The sequence below is a fragment of the Salmo salar genome, chromosome ssa03 (assembly GCF_905237065.1).
Source record: "Salmo salar chromosome ssa03, Ssal_v3.1, whole genome shotgun sequence".
Classification (NCBI taxonomy): Eukaryota; Metazoa; Chordata; class Actinopteri; order Salmoniformes; family Salmonidae; genus Salmo; species Salmo salar.
The window spans coordinates 58,009,309-58,025,123 of NC_059444.1; the positions used below are offsets into that span (position 1 = coordinate 58,009,309).

General features: G+C 44.9%; 1 protein-coding gene across 3 annotated transcripts in view; it reads left to right on the forward strand.

Moving 5' to 3' along the window:
• The window catches only part of LOC106600828 (insulin-like growth factor 2 mRNA-binding protein 1), a 60,603-nt gene that overhangs the window by 34,599 nt on the left and 10,189 nt on the right, over positions 1 to 15,815 (forward strand). For 2 of the 3 annotated variants that reach the window (XM_014192530.2, XM_014192532.2), the window contains exons 3-6: positions 11,139 to 11,187; positions 12,125 to 12,176; positions 12,923 to 12,986; positions 15,477 to 15,764. In XM_014192530.2, coding sequence (XP_014048005.1) covers positions 11,139 to 11,187; positions 12,125 to 12,176; positions 12,923 to 12,986; positions 15,477 to 15,764 — 453 coding nt within the window. The remainder of the gene's footprint in view (positions 1 to 11,138; positions 11,188 to 12,124; positions 12,177 to 12,922; positions 12,987 to 15,476; positions 15,765 to 15,815) is intronic. The other variant, XM_014192533.2, reaches the window with a different exon arrangement.

Consider the following 15,815-nt stretch of genomic DNA (forward strand, 5'->3'; position numbering starts at 1 on the left):
GACGGCTCTCAAGGAACTACACTGGATTATATGCCAACTGGAAACCGCATATCCTGGGGCCACATTTATTATAGCTGGGGACTTTAATAAAGGAAATCTGAAGAAAACGCTACCGAAATTCTATCAACACATCGCCTGTGCTACACGCTGAACATGAACCCTGGCTCTTTGCTACTCTCCCTTCCGGGACAGCTACAAGGCCCTCCTCCGACCTTCCTTCAGCAATTTAGATCACACCTCCATTCTGCTCCTCCCCACCTATAGGCAGAAAGTTAAACAAGAAGCTCCCATGAAAAGGACTGTTCAACATTGGTCTGACCAATCGGAATCTATGCTTCAAGATTGTTTTGATCACGCAGACTGGGAAATGCCTCTGAGAACGGTATCAACGTATACACTGACTCAGTGACTGGGTTCATCAGGAAGTGCATAGAGGATCTTGTTCCCAATGTGAAAATTAGAACTTATCCAAGCCAAAAACAATGGAGAGGTGACAGCATTCCCGCAAAACTGAAAGTGCGAACCACCGCAGTTAACCATGGAAAGGTGACTGGGAACATACACTTGTACAAACAGACCATCTACGACTTCCGTGAGGCAATCAGAAAGGTAAAACGACAGTACAGGGACAAAGGGGAGTCACAATTCAACGGCTCAGACATGAGACGTATGTGGCAGGGACTCCAGACAATCACAGATTATAAAGGGAAAGCCAGCCACGTCGCGGACACCAACGCCTCACTCCCAGACGAGCTAAACACGATGAAGTAAACATAGAGCTTCACGAGGACTGTGTACTCTCCGTCTCCGTGGCCGACGCGAGTAAGTCATTTAAGCGTGTTAACCCTCGCAAGGCTGCTGGCCCAGACGGCATCCCAAGCCGCGATCTCAGAGCATGTGCAGACCAGCTGGCTCGAGTGTTGTCAACATGTGCTTCAAGAGGTCCACCATTGTTCCTGTACCCAAGAAAGCGAAGGTAACTGAACAAAATGACCATCGCCCCATAGCGCTCACTTCTGTCATCATGCAGTACTTTGAGAGGCAGATCATTTCCACCTTACCCGACACCCAAGACCCACTACAATTTGCATATCTCCCCAACAGATCCACGGATGTCGCAATCGCCATTGCACTGCACACACTGCCCTATCCCACCGTGTGCGTGTGTGTGTGCGTGTTTGTGTGTGTAAAGGTGGCTGTTTTTGTAGTGTCGCTCTACTTTTCCCCATCTTCCCCAACACCAAGGTGGACAATGATCCAATTCCTTAACTAGGCTTTGTGTAGTGGCTTTAATTTACTTCAGTAGCCCACGTGTAATCTCTCTCTCGCTCGCTCTCTCTCGCTCTCTCTCTCTCTCTCTCATTTAGCATAATCAGCTTAGAACTGCAACCATGGGCCTGCTATCCTGCAGGTTCCCAGCCCACCCCATAAACACAACACACAGCACACAGCACACAAAACACACACACACAATTAGCTTTCTTGACCACCATTCCCAGGATGTATAGGCTGTTGACCCACACATTGCCGTATAGTGTATACAGGGTCTTAAATTTTTTTGTCAGTTTGCTACAGCAGGAAAATGATCCTGCAACAACAGGAAATGTGAATAATTATGTGGATTATAATTAATGGACATTTTTGTAGGGGTTGATGCATTTTTCGCAATGGAAAATCAAGGCTGACATTTCAAAGTGGAAATTACAAACTTCAGGAGACTTTTATAACCTCAAATGCACTCCAAGTTGAAAATGTCCTGCATTGCAGGAGAACTTACTACACTTTGGAGAAACAGCATGAAACCAAAAACATACCTTTAACATGTTGAACTTTGTTAATTTTGCTGAAATTAGAGATGAAGGATTTGAAGTATTTTTAAAAATAGATATTTGTTTGTATCACTATCAATACTACCAAATCTCAAGGTATGATTGAATGGTAAGCAATATCTGCATCTGTCTTACTATTTCATTACTATTAACAAGTTGTTGGACTTTTTGTGTGAAAATATCATAATCAAGGTGCAACAACAGTGTCTACCAACCAAATTTTGGGACAATGAAGGAGGTGTGTGGGGCTTTAGGGTGTACGCTGTATGGCAACCTAACATGACACTATGAGGTCAATTATTGGAATGAGCTTTTCAATTAAGTGATTACAATTCGCATTTAGCGCTATCGTTCTCTCTGAGCACAAGCTATGGTGCTGCTAAGCTCCATCCCTTCCTATTGTATGGCCTTGTTGTAACAGTTATTATCTGGAGCCTTTGAGCTTTGCATGGTGAGAGTGGATTTGGTTTCATTTATGGTTGAGATTCAGGCTCCAGTTCCATTGCATCCCTGTGAAAAACTGCTACCTCTTTTGAAGGGCGTAGGCAGCAGAGAATGGCTAGTAGGGATGTGAGGTGTATTCAGCTAAGCTGAAATGTTGAATTATCGCTCAAAACAAAAACAGTATTGCATTTAACGTTTGATATACGAACATTGCAACTTTAGGCATTCTGAATGCACCGTTTGTTGAATACAAAGTTCGAACACACCGATTGTGGATATAGCACTAAAAATTGTGTGTTGAAATTATTTCTCAACGTCAATGTTGACAGACTGGTCTTTTTTAATGTGAGATCAAAACATTAATTCATAAAAAAATTATAATAATAATAATAAGGTTTTATTGTCAAATTCACTGGATAGTTGCAATGAAATAAGCACCAGATAACAAGTTGTAAATACCAGATAAAATCTACACATTATGTTGTCTACACGCATAAGGTCAATCCCAGCTATAGGAAGAAGACGTGGGCATTTTGACTGAAGGGCTTTGTAGCGGTAGTACAATGCCAACATATATCACGGCTTTGGCAGTTTGCTGCTTAATCTCGTTACCCTACTGCTCTATACACTCTTAGAACCTAAAAGGGTTCTTCAGCTGTCCCGATAGGAGAACCCTTTGAAGAACCCTTTTTGGTTCCAGGTAGAACCCTTTCCCCAGAGGGTTCTACATTGAACTCAAAAGAGTTCTGCCTGGAGCTAAAAATAGTGTACGTAGGAGCCGTTAATCAGTAGCTCTGTTTTATTTTATTTTGAAGAGGCACCTTTTTGCGGTCCCCACCCCTTTCCCTTCCTCCATCTCTCGCCCCTCTCCTCTGCTCTCCACATGCATTGAGAGGAAGTTAGCTGGGAGTGGGGGTGTGCATGTGGGGGAGGGGAGAGAGAGAGAGAATGCAAGCTGCTGTCTTTGAAGCCTATTGTTTTTTCTTCTCTCTCTCTTTCTCTCTCTCGTTCGCTCTCTCTATCTCTCTCTCTCTCTCTGCATTTCATTCCCCACTCCCCCATCATCCTCTGAGCTTGGTTTCTGATTGGCCAAGCCACCGAGAGGGTGAAATTAGACAGGAAGTAGCTCTGGATAAAAAGAAAAGGCAAAGCGGTTCTACATGACTGAGACATCCTGTGTGCTCCATTTCCTGCTTGACCTTTCACCTTGCCCATGGGCCCCACATAGTTCATTTGGTGGGATTTGGAGGTCTGCAGCTACCCTGGTGTGTGTGTGTGTGTGTGTGTGTGTGTGTGTGTGTGTGTGTGTGTGTGTGTGTGTGTGTGTGTGTGTGTGTGTGTGTGTGTGTGTGTGTGTGTGTGTGTGTGTGTGTGTGTGTGTGTGTGTGTGTGTGTGTGTGTGTGTGTGTGTGTTAGCATGTGTGTGTACTTCTTTCATTTCACTGAGTTGGTTGAGTTGTCGTGGGCCCCTTTGCTTGGTAGACTGTATATGTAATGCTGTTGTGTAATTGTCGCTATTCTTCGGCTACGCCATCTTCCCTAAAACACATTTTGGCCTCCATTTTCAAAACTCCATGGTCTGTTGTAGTTATACTCTTAAATGAAAAGGACAGTCAGGGTTACTTAGGCCAACCACCCACTGACTTAAGTTGAAAAGTTAATCACATAATCACAGTTTGTATGTGTGTATTTGTGTTGGTAGGCGCTTACAGTATGTTAGTATGGTCATGAGTATTTTATCTATGTACCCTTTTATTTTAGCAAGTGTGTTCAGACCTACATTTATGGTGTGCCTTTGTTGGTTTTTGACTGTATCTTGTAAATCAAGGGGCATCTACAAAGTCTGTATGCACTTGATGCTTGTGGTGTGGGTGTGTTTGTGTTTTCAGCACACATAGTGTGTGTGTGTGTGTGTGTGTGTGTGTGTGTGTGTGTGTGTGTGTGTGTGTGTGCGCGCATTCAAACGTGAATGTGTGGAGCCTAAGTGACTATGTGGGTGTGTTTTAACAAAAATACATATTTTTTTAAAAGTATTTTTTACAATACTAATTCTGATGTATGTTCAAATATGCACATGTGTGGACGAGTGGGTGTGTTTGTTTAATCTGCATGGTGGGTGTGTGACTTGGTGTGTGTTTATGATTATGGGCTATGGAATGCTCCTCATTGTTTTTTCCTTCCACCGGGAGGACGGCCGGGTCCTCCAGCCCTGCTGAGACTGTCCCATCATGCATCGGTGAGCCACCGGTGGGGGGGCGCTCTAGGAACCTTTCCAATGCTAAACAGACGACCTGATGGGAATGGGAGGCGAGCCACCCAGGGCGACATGCATGCCTGTGTAACAGCTCTCTGTGAAAATTGCACCTTCTCTGTGTATGCGTGCACGTGTGGTTGTGTACATTTTACCCCTATGTAAAATTACCTGAGGGTGTGTGTATTATGCAATTGAGCCTGAACTTGGCACGGAAAGTTTTCTTTCCTACATTTGTGGTTCCTTACTTGTAAAGTCTACAGTATGAATGTAAAGGTTTGAATATTGTAGTTGCGTTTGTTTATTAAATGGTGAGATGATACTGTAGAGCAGAGTTCTCCAATAGGCGGCCCACCGGTGATTTTGTTTTGCCCCCAAGGTTTCCGAGCAAAATAAAAAAGAGAATAAATAAATATACAGTACCAGTTAAAAGTATGAACACACCTACTCATTCAAGGGTTTTTCTTTATTTTTACATTGTAGAATAATAGTTAAGACATCAAAAATATGAAATAACACATATGGAATCATGTAGTAACCAAGAAAGTGTTAAACAAATCAAAATATATTTGAGATTCTTCAAAGTAGCCACCCTTTGCCTTGATGGCATCTTTGCACACTCTTGGCATTCTCTCAACCAGCTTCATGAGGTAGTCACCTGGAATGCATTTCAATTAACAGGTGTGCCTTGTTAAAGTGATTTTGTGGAATTTCTTTCCTTCTTAATGTGTTTGAGCCAATCAGTTGTGTTGTGACAAGGTAGGGGTGGTATATAGAAGATAGCCCTATTTGGTAAAAGACAAAGTCCATATTATGGTAAGAACAGCTCAAATAAGCAAAGAGAAACTACAGTCCATCATTACTTTAAGACATGAAGGTCAGTCAATACAGAACATTTCAAAAACTTTGAAAGTTTCTTCAAGTGCAGTCGGAATAGCCATCAAGCGCTTTGGTCTGATGAGTCCAACTTTCAGATTTTTGGTTCCAAATGTTGTGTATTTGTGAGACACAGAGTAGGTGAACGGATGATATCCGCATGTGTGGTTCCTTCCATGAAGCATGGAGGAGGAGGTGCGGGGTGCTTTGCTGGTGACACTGTCAGTGATTTATTTAGAATTCAAGGCGCACTTAACCAGAATTCTGCAGGGATATGCCATCCCATCTGGTTTGCGCTTAGTGGGACTATCATTTGTTTTTCAACAGGACAATGACCCAAACACACCTCCAGGCTGTGTAAGGGCTATTTGACCAAGAAGGAGAGTGATGGAGTGCTGCATCAGAAGATCTAGCCTCCACAATCACCCGAGCTGAACCCTATTATGATGGTTTGGGATGAGTTGGACCACAGACTGAAGGAAAAGCCGCCAACAAGTGCTCGGTATATGTGGGAACTCATTCAAAACTGTTGGAAAAAATATATATACAAAAGTATGTGGACACCCCTTCAAATTAGTGGATTCGGCTATTTCAGCCACACCCGTTGCTGACAGGTGCATAAAATCGAGCACACAGCCATGCAATCTCCATAGACAAACATTAACAGTAGAATGGCCTTACTGAAGAGCTTAGTGACTTTCAACGTGGCACTGTAATAGGATGCCACCTTTCCAACAAGTCAGTTTGTCAACTTTCTGCCCTTGTCGAGCTGCCCCGGTCAACTCTAAGTGCCGTTATTGTGAAGTGGAAACATCTAGGAGCAATAATGGCTCAGCCGTGAAGTAGCAGGCCACACAAGCTCACAGAACGGGACCGCCGAGTGCTGAACCACGTAGTGCGTAAAAATCAGCTGTCCTCGGTTGCAACCCTCAGCTTCATGAAATGGGTTTCCATGGCCAAGCAGCCACATACAAGCCTAAGATTACTATGTGCAATGCCAAGCGTCGGCTGGAGTGGTGTAAAGCACGCCACCATTGTACTCTGGAGCAGTGGAAACGCGTTCTCTGGAGTGATGAATCACGCTTCACCATCTGGCAGTCCAACGGACTAATCTGGGTTTGGCGGATGCCAGGAGAATGCTACCTACCCCAATGCATAGTGCCAACTGTAAAGATTGATGCAGGAAGAATAATGGTCTGGGGCTGTTTTTCATAGTTAGGGCTAGGCCCCTGGCCTGCACAGTCAACCCCATCGAACACCTTTGGGATGAATTGGAACGCTGACTGCGAGCCAGACCTAATCACCCAACATCAGAGCCCGACCTCTCCAAGTGATTATAATTTAGGAAATCTGTTCCCAAGTATTCGCATGCGTAAATAGAGGGATATGTGATCGTTACCCCGATGTTACCAAGGTTTGAAATTATTCTGTTTTTGTAAAATATTATATCTGTTTAGGATTCTTGCGGTCAATTTGCAGTGTACAAATTATTTAGAGCTATGTTCTGGCCCCCCGACCAAGGAGAAATCAGCCCACGGCTGAATGTTATTGGGGACCCCTGCCGTGGAGGCCTATCCTTGAATGAAATGTTGCGGGAGAGATCTTCAAAGGAGAGGTACACAGGAACCAAAATTGATGACATGAGTATAATGGAGGACAGAGAGTCAAGCTATTCAGTTAGGACCTTTCGAAACCTCCCGCAAGTCCATTTTCCCTTGCATAACCAAACAGTGTCTGTACAACATGCACACGCTTACGTACATACAAACACACCTTCGCTCTTCATCACAGGTCTGCAGCAAACGTGCTCCCTGACACTTTCACTCTTCCTCATTTTTCAATGTTTGGGATGTCTGTCCTTTATGTGTGTGCTCTCTCTCTCTCTCTCTCTCTCTCTCTCTCTCTATTCCCTCTCTCTATTCTTCCCACCTGCTGTACTTGTCCCACCCCACCCTATATTCCCTGACCATTCTATTCTTTGACATGGTAAACTATCTCCTCCTTGCCCCTCCTATGAGACAATGCTATGGTCTCACCCCCCACCTTCAGACCAATACAGTCTCCTGATCAGTCTAAAGGCCCTTCACTTTTGACCCCACAAGCGCAAAGCTGTGGGCTTGAGGCTTCTAAGCGTCCAGGCCCCTCTTCTTTCTCCCCTTGTCCTGTTGGTACCACCACAAGCTATATATGTTAGACGCTACCTCAAGGACAAAGTCAGTAACACAGACATAGACATTCGTTAAGCTTCAGCTGAGCTTTTGTTTTTCAAGAATTTACAAATGTTTGTTCATTTTGGAGTATTTGCTATGTGAGGTTGGGAGCATGTGGAGGGAAGACCACCCCTGAAGGGAGGAACAACAACAGATGAATGGGTGCAACCATATTGTCTCCTCGCCACTCATCCATCTTCCCCTCCTCTCCCCTGTCGTCATGGCGTTAGCCAATGAGATGCCTGGGAGTTGGCGGTCAGTGTTGTCTAGGTTCATTTCATTTAACAGTTGGTGTGGATGCGGGGCTGATAGTTGAGGGGGGTTAAAGGGGCAAATGTGAGTTAAGTGTTGGGTGGGAGAGTATGTAGATGTGGGGGCAGGGTGGATGCTTACGTCTACTGATGTATTGATTTGCGGGACAGGGACTTTGATGGATGAAAAAGGGTTTTCGCCGAGGAGGAAAAGTCCCAGGAGCTCGGTGGCCTTGGTAGTTCTGCTCGCTGCACCATCCCACATTCTCCCCTAACCCCCCAGACCAGCACGCCCCCATCAACCCAGGCCTAAATCTCAATTCAAAGGCTCACCCATCCCCCTCACTTGCTCCCCTCACAAAAAGCCTACCGTGGGGTGGTGAAGCCTGAAGCTCGGCCATCAGCTTGGCTGTTGATTTGGTGGCTTTCACAAGTTTACCCAAAAATGGCCAAAACTATTTGTTTTCAAGACTTTGTGGTGGCCTTCGAGTAATTGAACCATTCTATGCGGCTAAAGAGTCATTAGTGCCTTAATGGTTACAGCACATTCAACCCATTGCTGAACTACCATCCAACAGTGTTGCACAGCAAACAGGAACCTCTTAGCCTCATCCCCAAAATGCCCTGAAACCTTTCGAGAATGTTGCTGCTCTTGAAAACAACCTGTGCCGTGTTTGTATTGGGTTGCTTTATGGTAATATATGTGTAGAATGTCATTTACCTGAGGCCCATGAGCTTGGATTGGCCCTTCCATGTGTTTTGTCGTGCAGAGCCCAAGAGGCGAGGCAGGGAATTTTTATTGGGTTGTGTCTCTCCTGGGTGTGGAAACTAGGGTTCAGAGGTCACCAGGGGATTGCCACATATTAACCCTTTACAAACCAGCAGAGCAGTGAGCTGCCCCTCCCGTATGACCCCTGGCGCCCGTTCTCTCCTCTACACGCACACACCAAACACTCACAACCCCTCACCTCTCACATAGATCATTAGAGCTCCCTCTAGAGTTTCAATCAGGACGCTGGCAACCAATTCCCAGCTCTGTGTTTCAGTTGCCCTTAGGCACACAGATCTAGCATCAGCTTACCCTCTAAAATCTGGTGGTAAATGCGGAAACTGACCGTACATCTAGGAGTGACGTCATCCTACTCCCAGACAGAGATCCTAAGGGGTTAAATCAGGAAAATTTGATAGGCTACTATTATCTACCTGCTACCCCTCCCTGTCCTCTTTTCTCTCCTCACTATGTTCCCCTGATCTCCTCCACTTTGCCTTCTCTATGGCCAAATCTTTGAATACATCTGTGAGTACTACTTTGGTACTGAGTGGTTCAACATACAAGTTATTCAGCTTGATTGTTTATTCTTGTATTTTGGGGAACCTTGATGCTGTTATGGCAATTGTCCTCCCCCTGCTCCAGTTCTTTCTCTCTCACTTCTGTTTGCGCCTTGTAACACTCTGTCCCTTTCTCGCATGTGTTCCCCTGCAGTCAACTCTCTCTCGCTTAATGCCAACCTCACACACTCTCTCCCTCTACTATACTCTGTAATAGTTTGACTCTCTCTCCCTCTCTCTCTCACACTCTCTCTCTCTCTCTCTGAGTCCAGGCCAGCAACAGGCAGCGGGATATGCAAGCTGGCAGATGCTGATGAGCTGAGACACACACACACACACACACACACACACACACACACACACACACACACACACACACACACACACACACACTTTCAGCGTCGCTCATGTGTACTGAACCAGGATGTTAAAACCTGAAACACAAGACTGCCAACTGTGTGTGTGTGTGTGTGTGTGTGTGTGTGTGTGTGTGTGTGTGTGTGTGTGTGTGTGTGTGTGTGTGTGTGTGTGTGTGTGTGTGTGTGTGTGTGTGTGTGTGTGTGTGTGTGTGTGTGTGTGTCTGTATGTCTTTCTTGACAGCTTTTCATAACTTTCAATGGTGCATTGGCGGTCAGAACAATGGAGCTCAGCATTTTTCTATGGTCACAGACTTCTCAGTTGAGAGGCTCAAAGTATTGGAGTTGTACATATATAAAATATATGGAGTAGTGACACCGATGCTCTTTCCTCTCACAGTTGCTGCAAGCAAACTGTGAGATACACTGGTATTTTATGATGCTGAACCGCGAACCAGAGAACCCAATCATGCTGCTGATTCAATGAAATAAAGAATGACGTTTGACAAAAAAAGATTCCGAATTGGATGGTTAATTAAGTAATAATTAAGAAATTAAACTGGTGAAACTGGTGTTTGGAGGATATATTTAGAACACAACCCAGTCGTTCGTTCTAAATGTTCCATTGCCATACTGGCTGGCAACGTTCTTATCCCCTGCTTGCTCGCTAGCCAACTACGGCTAACTTACAGTCACGTCAAACAGTGCAGCCAGAATAACAGCAAAGTAACTGCATTTGCATTCTAGTGACAGTTATTTGGATACATCCATAACAATGAGCTAATGAGGCACGATTTCGCCTGGCATAAAAAATGTGGTCACTCGTCAGGACACGGTTGTTCAGAGTAGCTAGCCAACAACACAATCACTTCAAACTGAAGCTGGAAAGACTGCAAACTACAGTAGCTGCACTTCGTTTCATTTGACATTTTTTCAATTGACAGTTGTTTATATCTATAAAAATGATGCCAGCTGATTCATGATGTAGACTGGCTGAGAAACGCAGCCTGCTTGTCTGTCTCGTCCAGACTCCCGACACGTTCATTACTACGGGACAGCTGGAGATTGAATTTCAATGTTGAAACAATGTTGCAAATGTTGGAGAGACCGACAGCGAGGTTCATACAAATCTCCACTGTTGAAAACTAAATGTTACTCTAAAAGAAATGTGAGATAATATCTCAATGCTTTTTATAGTGGAGATCAAGTATATAAATTGCCTGGCTGAGGAGATAAGACAGTGGATTACGCAGTCAGATGTAACAGAGTAAATAGGCATTTTAATGTCATAGATTTAGCCGGTGGTAACTTGTGGAGTAGACACCAGCTGGAATGTGGTTTCAACCAATCAGCATTCAGGATTAGAACCACCCATTGTATAATATAGTATAACCACACACCAGGTCATAGTTTAACCAAATCCATTTGACTGCATAAAATATGTAAATGTTTTACAGCCATGTTTGAGTTGAATATTTTCTAAGAGTATTTCTCTCTCTCTCTCTCTCTCTCTCTCTCTCTCTCTCTCTCTCTCTCTCTCTCTCTCTCTCTCTCGCTCTCTCTCTCGCTCTCTCTTTCTCTCTCTCTCTTAGGACCAGGAAACTCCAGATCAGAAACATTCCTCCACACCTGCAGTGGGAGGTGAGTGCCCCTGGTTTGACCAGATCAATGGGTCCGTTAGTGTCTCTCAACCAGTTAGTGTTACTTTTAGAAGGAAAAGCATAGGTTAGTCCCTGCTACAACAAAGGTAAGTAATCAGAAAAAAAATCTGTTCAGAACAGAATGTTCTGTGTAGCCGTCTGAGATGTGAGTGAGTTAAGGGGGTTAAAAGGCATTTAGATTAACTATGGCTGCGGGCATGAGCGTGTGTGTTCGTATGTGCATTTGTGTCTTTATCGTGTGTGTCTGTGTGAGTGTGTGCTGGCGTGGGCGTCGAGCCGCTGACAGCTGGACGAAGACAGGCCACATGTCCCTGCTAAGGCGGGGCTCTTTCTCTTTCTCTCTCTCTCTCTCTCCCTCCCTCTCTTTCTCTCCCTCCCTCTCTTTCTCTCCACTCCGTCCTGCCAGGCGCTCTCGTGCAGCGCAGCATGTAACTTCTCTAACTGGCCACATGAGGGTAACGTTTCTCCACCCATGTTATAGCCCTGCACATGAGCCACAGTACAGCAAGGAATAAAAAAAGAGGCCCAATGTCAGGTAGAAACACCAGGGAAGTTAAACCAAGCCTCTGGACGGCCACATATGCCATTTATCCAAGCGACATACAGTAGTGGGTGCCACAATTATACGTATGGCCGGTCCCGGAAATCAAACCCATCATCCTGGAATTGCAAGCACCATGCTCTACTAACAGAGGACATCAGTGTCTGATTTAGACCAGGGAAGCGTCTCTCTCCAGTCAGTAACACTAATCAGTTAAGTGGCAGGTTGAAATGATGCAGACACTTTGACCCTTGAGGACTGGAACTGCTTTACACTGATGTAGCAAGTGCGACAAATAAGAGAACCGTGGAGAAACCCAGTTTCGGTGCAAATGTTGTAACACAACTATAATGAAATGGTGTTCTCCCCTCCCTAGGTGCTGGATGGTCTGCTGGCCCAATATGGAACGGTTGAGAACTGCGAACAAGGTAAGATACTGAAGTTACCTCTGGGAAGAATAGAGTTATTCTGTCCTTTTCATAACCAGTCAGACTTCGCTCTGAACATCTCATCTGCAAATCCAATGAGAAGGCTTCCTTTACACACTCACTGGGCGAGATTATAATGAGATTCACAGTAATTCTCTGCACTTTCCTCAATGTTTTTACACCGCAAAAATGTCGCTCACTGTTTTCTATCCCTGAGACCTGACCGGACCTGCTTACCTATCCATCCGAGCTACAAAACAAAAGCATATTCATAAAGCGTCTCAGAATAGGAGTGCTGATCTAGGATCAGGTCCTACCTGTCCAGGTAATCTTAGTCATTAAGATCTAAGAGGCACTCCTACTCTGAGGCGCTTTATGATCAGAGTTCTGACATTCCTTCTGTAGTCCAAGCACCTCCCTTCGTGAATACAGCTCATTAAGAAATAGCTTAAGTATACCAGTCTACCGGAAACACTGCGAGAGGGAAGTCTTTATGTCAGTGGTAAATTACCGCTTCTCAGTCCTTCTCTGTCAGTGAATCAGATTTGATCAATGGGATATCCCATGCTCTGTCATAGGTCAATCAATATCAATAACTCTCAGTGCTCAACTGTTCAGGAAATGGAAAGGAGGTGGGTTTATAGCCTCGGACTTATGCAATCTCCCCTCCTTTCTCTCCTCTCTCTCTCTCCTTGCATCTCTCTCTCTCTCGTCCCCTCTCCTCTCACTCTGGCTACTTTTCTTAGTGAACACAGACAGTGAGACTGCGGTGGTCAACGTCACATATGGAACTCGGGAACATGCCAGACAGTAAGTCTCCCATAGTACATTATATGTTCTATATCTCTACTTCCAATTGTACCCAGTCCATATCCTTTCACACCTTGCTTATCTGAATGTTTTTGTGTCTATATAATATAGGCCATTGAGCAGATGCATTTATCCAAAGGGACTTACAGTCATGAGTGCATACATTTTACATCCCAGGAATCAAACACACTATCCTGGCATTGCAAGCACCATGCTCTACCAACTGAGCTACAGAGGACCATACGAACAAAGCGTATAGGGCTAAATTATGTCCAAATGTTACAGTGAAATGCTTACTAACCAACAGTGCAATTTTTAAGTAAAAAATAGGTATTAGGTGAACAATAGATAAGTAAAGAAATAAAAACAAGTTAAAAGACAGTGAAAAATAACAGTAGCGAGGCTATATACAGTAGTGAGGCTATATACAGGCACCGGTTAGTCGGGCTAATTGAGGTACTCTGAATAGTCTGTAATACTTGATAAGAGAGCTATTTGAATCTTTGTCAAACTCCACGTGTTGATGCATGATACACTACATGACCAAAAGTATGTGGACACTTGCTCGTCAAAAATCTTGTTCACGAAATCATGGGCATTAATATGGAGTTGATCCCCTCTTTGCTTCTATAACAGCCTCCACTCTTCTGGGAAGGCTTTCCACTAGATGTTGGAATATTGCTTCAGGGACTTGGTTCCATTCAGCCAGAAGAGCATTAGTGAGGTCGGGCACTGATGTTTGGCAATTATGCCTAGCTCGCAGTCGGCGTTCCAATTCATCCCAAATGGGGTTGAGGTCAGTGCTCTGTGCAGGCCAGTCAAGTTCTTCCGCACCAATCTCGACAAACCATTTCTGTAGGGACCTCGCTTTATACACAGGGGCATTGTCATGCTGAAACCGGAAAGGGCCTTCCCCATACTGTTGCCACAAAGTTGGAAGCACAGAATCTTCTAGAATGTAATTGAATGCTGTAACGTTAAGATTTCCCTTCACTGGAACTAAGGGGCCTAGCCCGAACCATGAAAAACAGCCCCCGACCATTATTCCTCCTCCACCAAACTTTACAGTTGGCACTATGCATTGGGGCAGGTAGCGTTCTCCTGGCATCCGCCAAACACATATTTGTCCGTCAGATTGCCAGATGGTAAAGCGTGATTCATCACTCCAGAGAATGCGTTTCCACTGCTCCAGAGTCCAATAGCGGCGCGCTTTACACCACTCCAGCCGACCCTTGGCATTGCGCATGGTGATCTTAGGCTTGTGTGCAGCTGCTCGGCCATGGAAACCCATTTCATGAATCTCCCGACTAACAGTTCTTGTGCTGATGTTGCTTCCAGAGGCAGTTTGGAACTCGGTAGTGAGTGTTGCAACCGAGGACAGACGATTTTTACGCACTTCAGCACTCAACGGTCCCGTTCTGTGAGCTTGTGTGGCTTACCATTTCGCAGCTCAGCCAATGTTGCTTCTAGACATTTCCACTTCACAATAACAGCACTGGCCAGCTGCATACCACCCTGCATCCCACTGCTGGCTTGCTTCTGAAGCTTATCAGGGTTGGTCCTGGTCAGTCCCTGGATGGGAGACCAGATGCTGCTGGAAGTGGTGTTGGAGGGCCAGTAGGAGGCACCCTTTCCTCTGGTCTAAAAAAATATCCCAATGATTGGGGACATTGCCGTGTGTAGGGTGCTGTCTTTCAGCTGGGATGTCAAACGGGTGCCCTGACTCTCTGTGGTCACTAAAAGATCCCATGGCACTTATTGTAAGAGTGTGGGTGTTAACCCCGGTGTCTTGGATAAATTCCACATCTGGCTCTCATACCATCATGGTCACCTAATCATCCCCTGTAACTATTCCCCAGGTTGTTGCTGTAAATGAGAATGTGTTCTCAGTCAACTTACCTGGTTAAAGAATAAAAATTACAGTTGACCGGGGTAGCTCTAGCAGGGCAGAAATTTAATCAACTGACTTTTTGGAAAGGTGGCATCCTATGATGGTACCATGTTAAAAGTCACTGAGCTCTGTGTGTGCTCAATTTTATACACCTGTCAGCAACGGGTGTGTCTGAAATCCACTAATTTGAACGGGTGTCCACATAGTTTTGTATATTTAGTGTATACATCACTCGCTTGACCTCTAGTGGTATGATAGTAGGACTGCAGTTGGGGATTGCGCTGCGCTGCAACAAAAATGATCAAAGATACTAAACATGAACTACACACATGTAGCTGATGAATTTGGCCATAGTAGAAGGTTTCACTTAAGAAAAGCATTGTTTTGAGACATTTGGCTTTCAAGGTCCATTTTTGTCCAGCAAAAACATATAAAACTCATTATAAAAAGGTTTTCAGAAAACCTCATGGATAAATGACACAAACCACGGGAATTCTTTCTTTCTCTTTCGTCATCCTTATAAATTACCATTTCTAGTTTTGTTGATATTGTCGATGTATGATTAAACGTGAAATGTAACATCCACCTCTTTCTCCCAGGGCTATCCAGAAGCTGAACGGCTACGAGTTTGAGAACAATTCCTTGCGCGTCTCCTACATCCCAGATGAAACGTCTGATGTCGACTCCCAACGCGGCCAAGACAACAGTCGTCGCCCCGGTTACGGTTCCCGCGGCCCCCGTGGTGGTTCCCCGGGCTCAGGCATGCATTCGAAACACCAGCACGCTGACATCCCCCTCCGACTCCTGGTGCCCACCCAATACGTGGGGGCCATCATCGGCAAGGAGGGTGCCACCATCCGCAACATCACCAAACAAACCCAGAGCAAGTGAGTACAAATATGAGTTGACCAATATACTGTAAGTAACAGATGAGTACC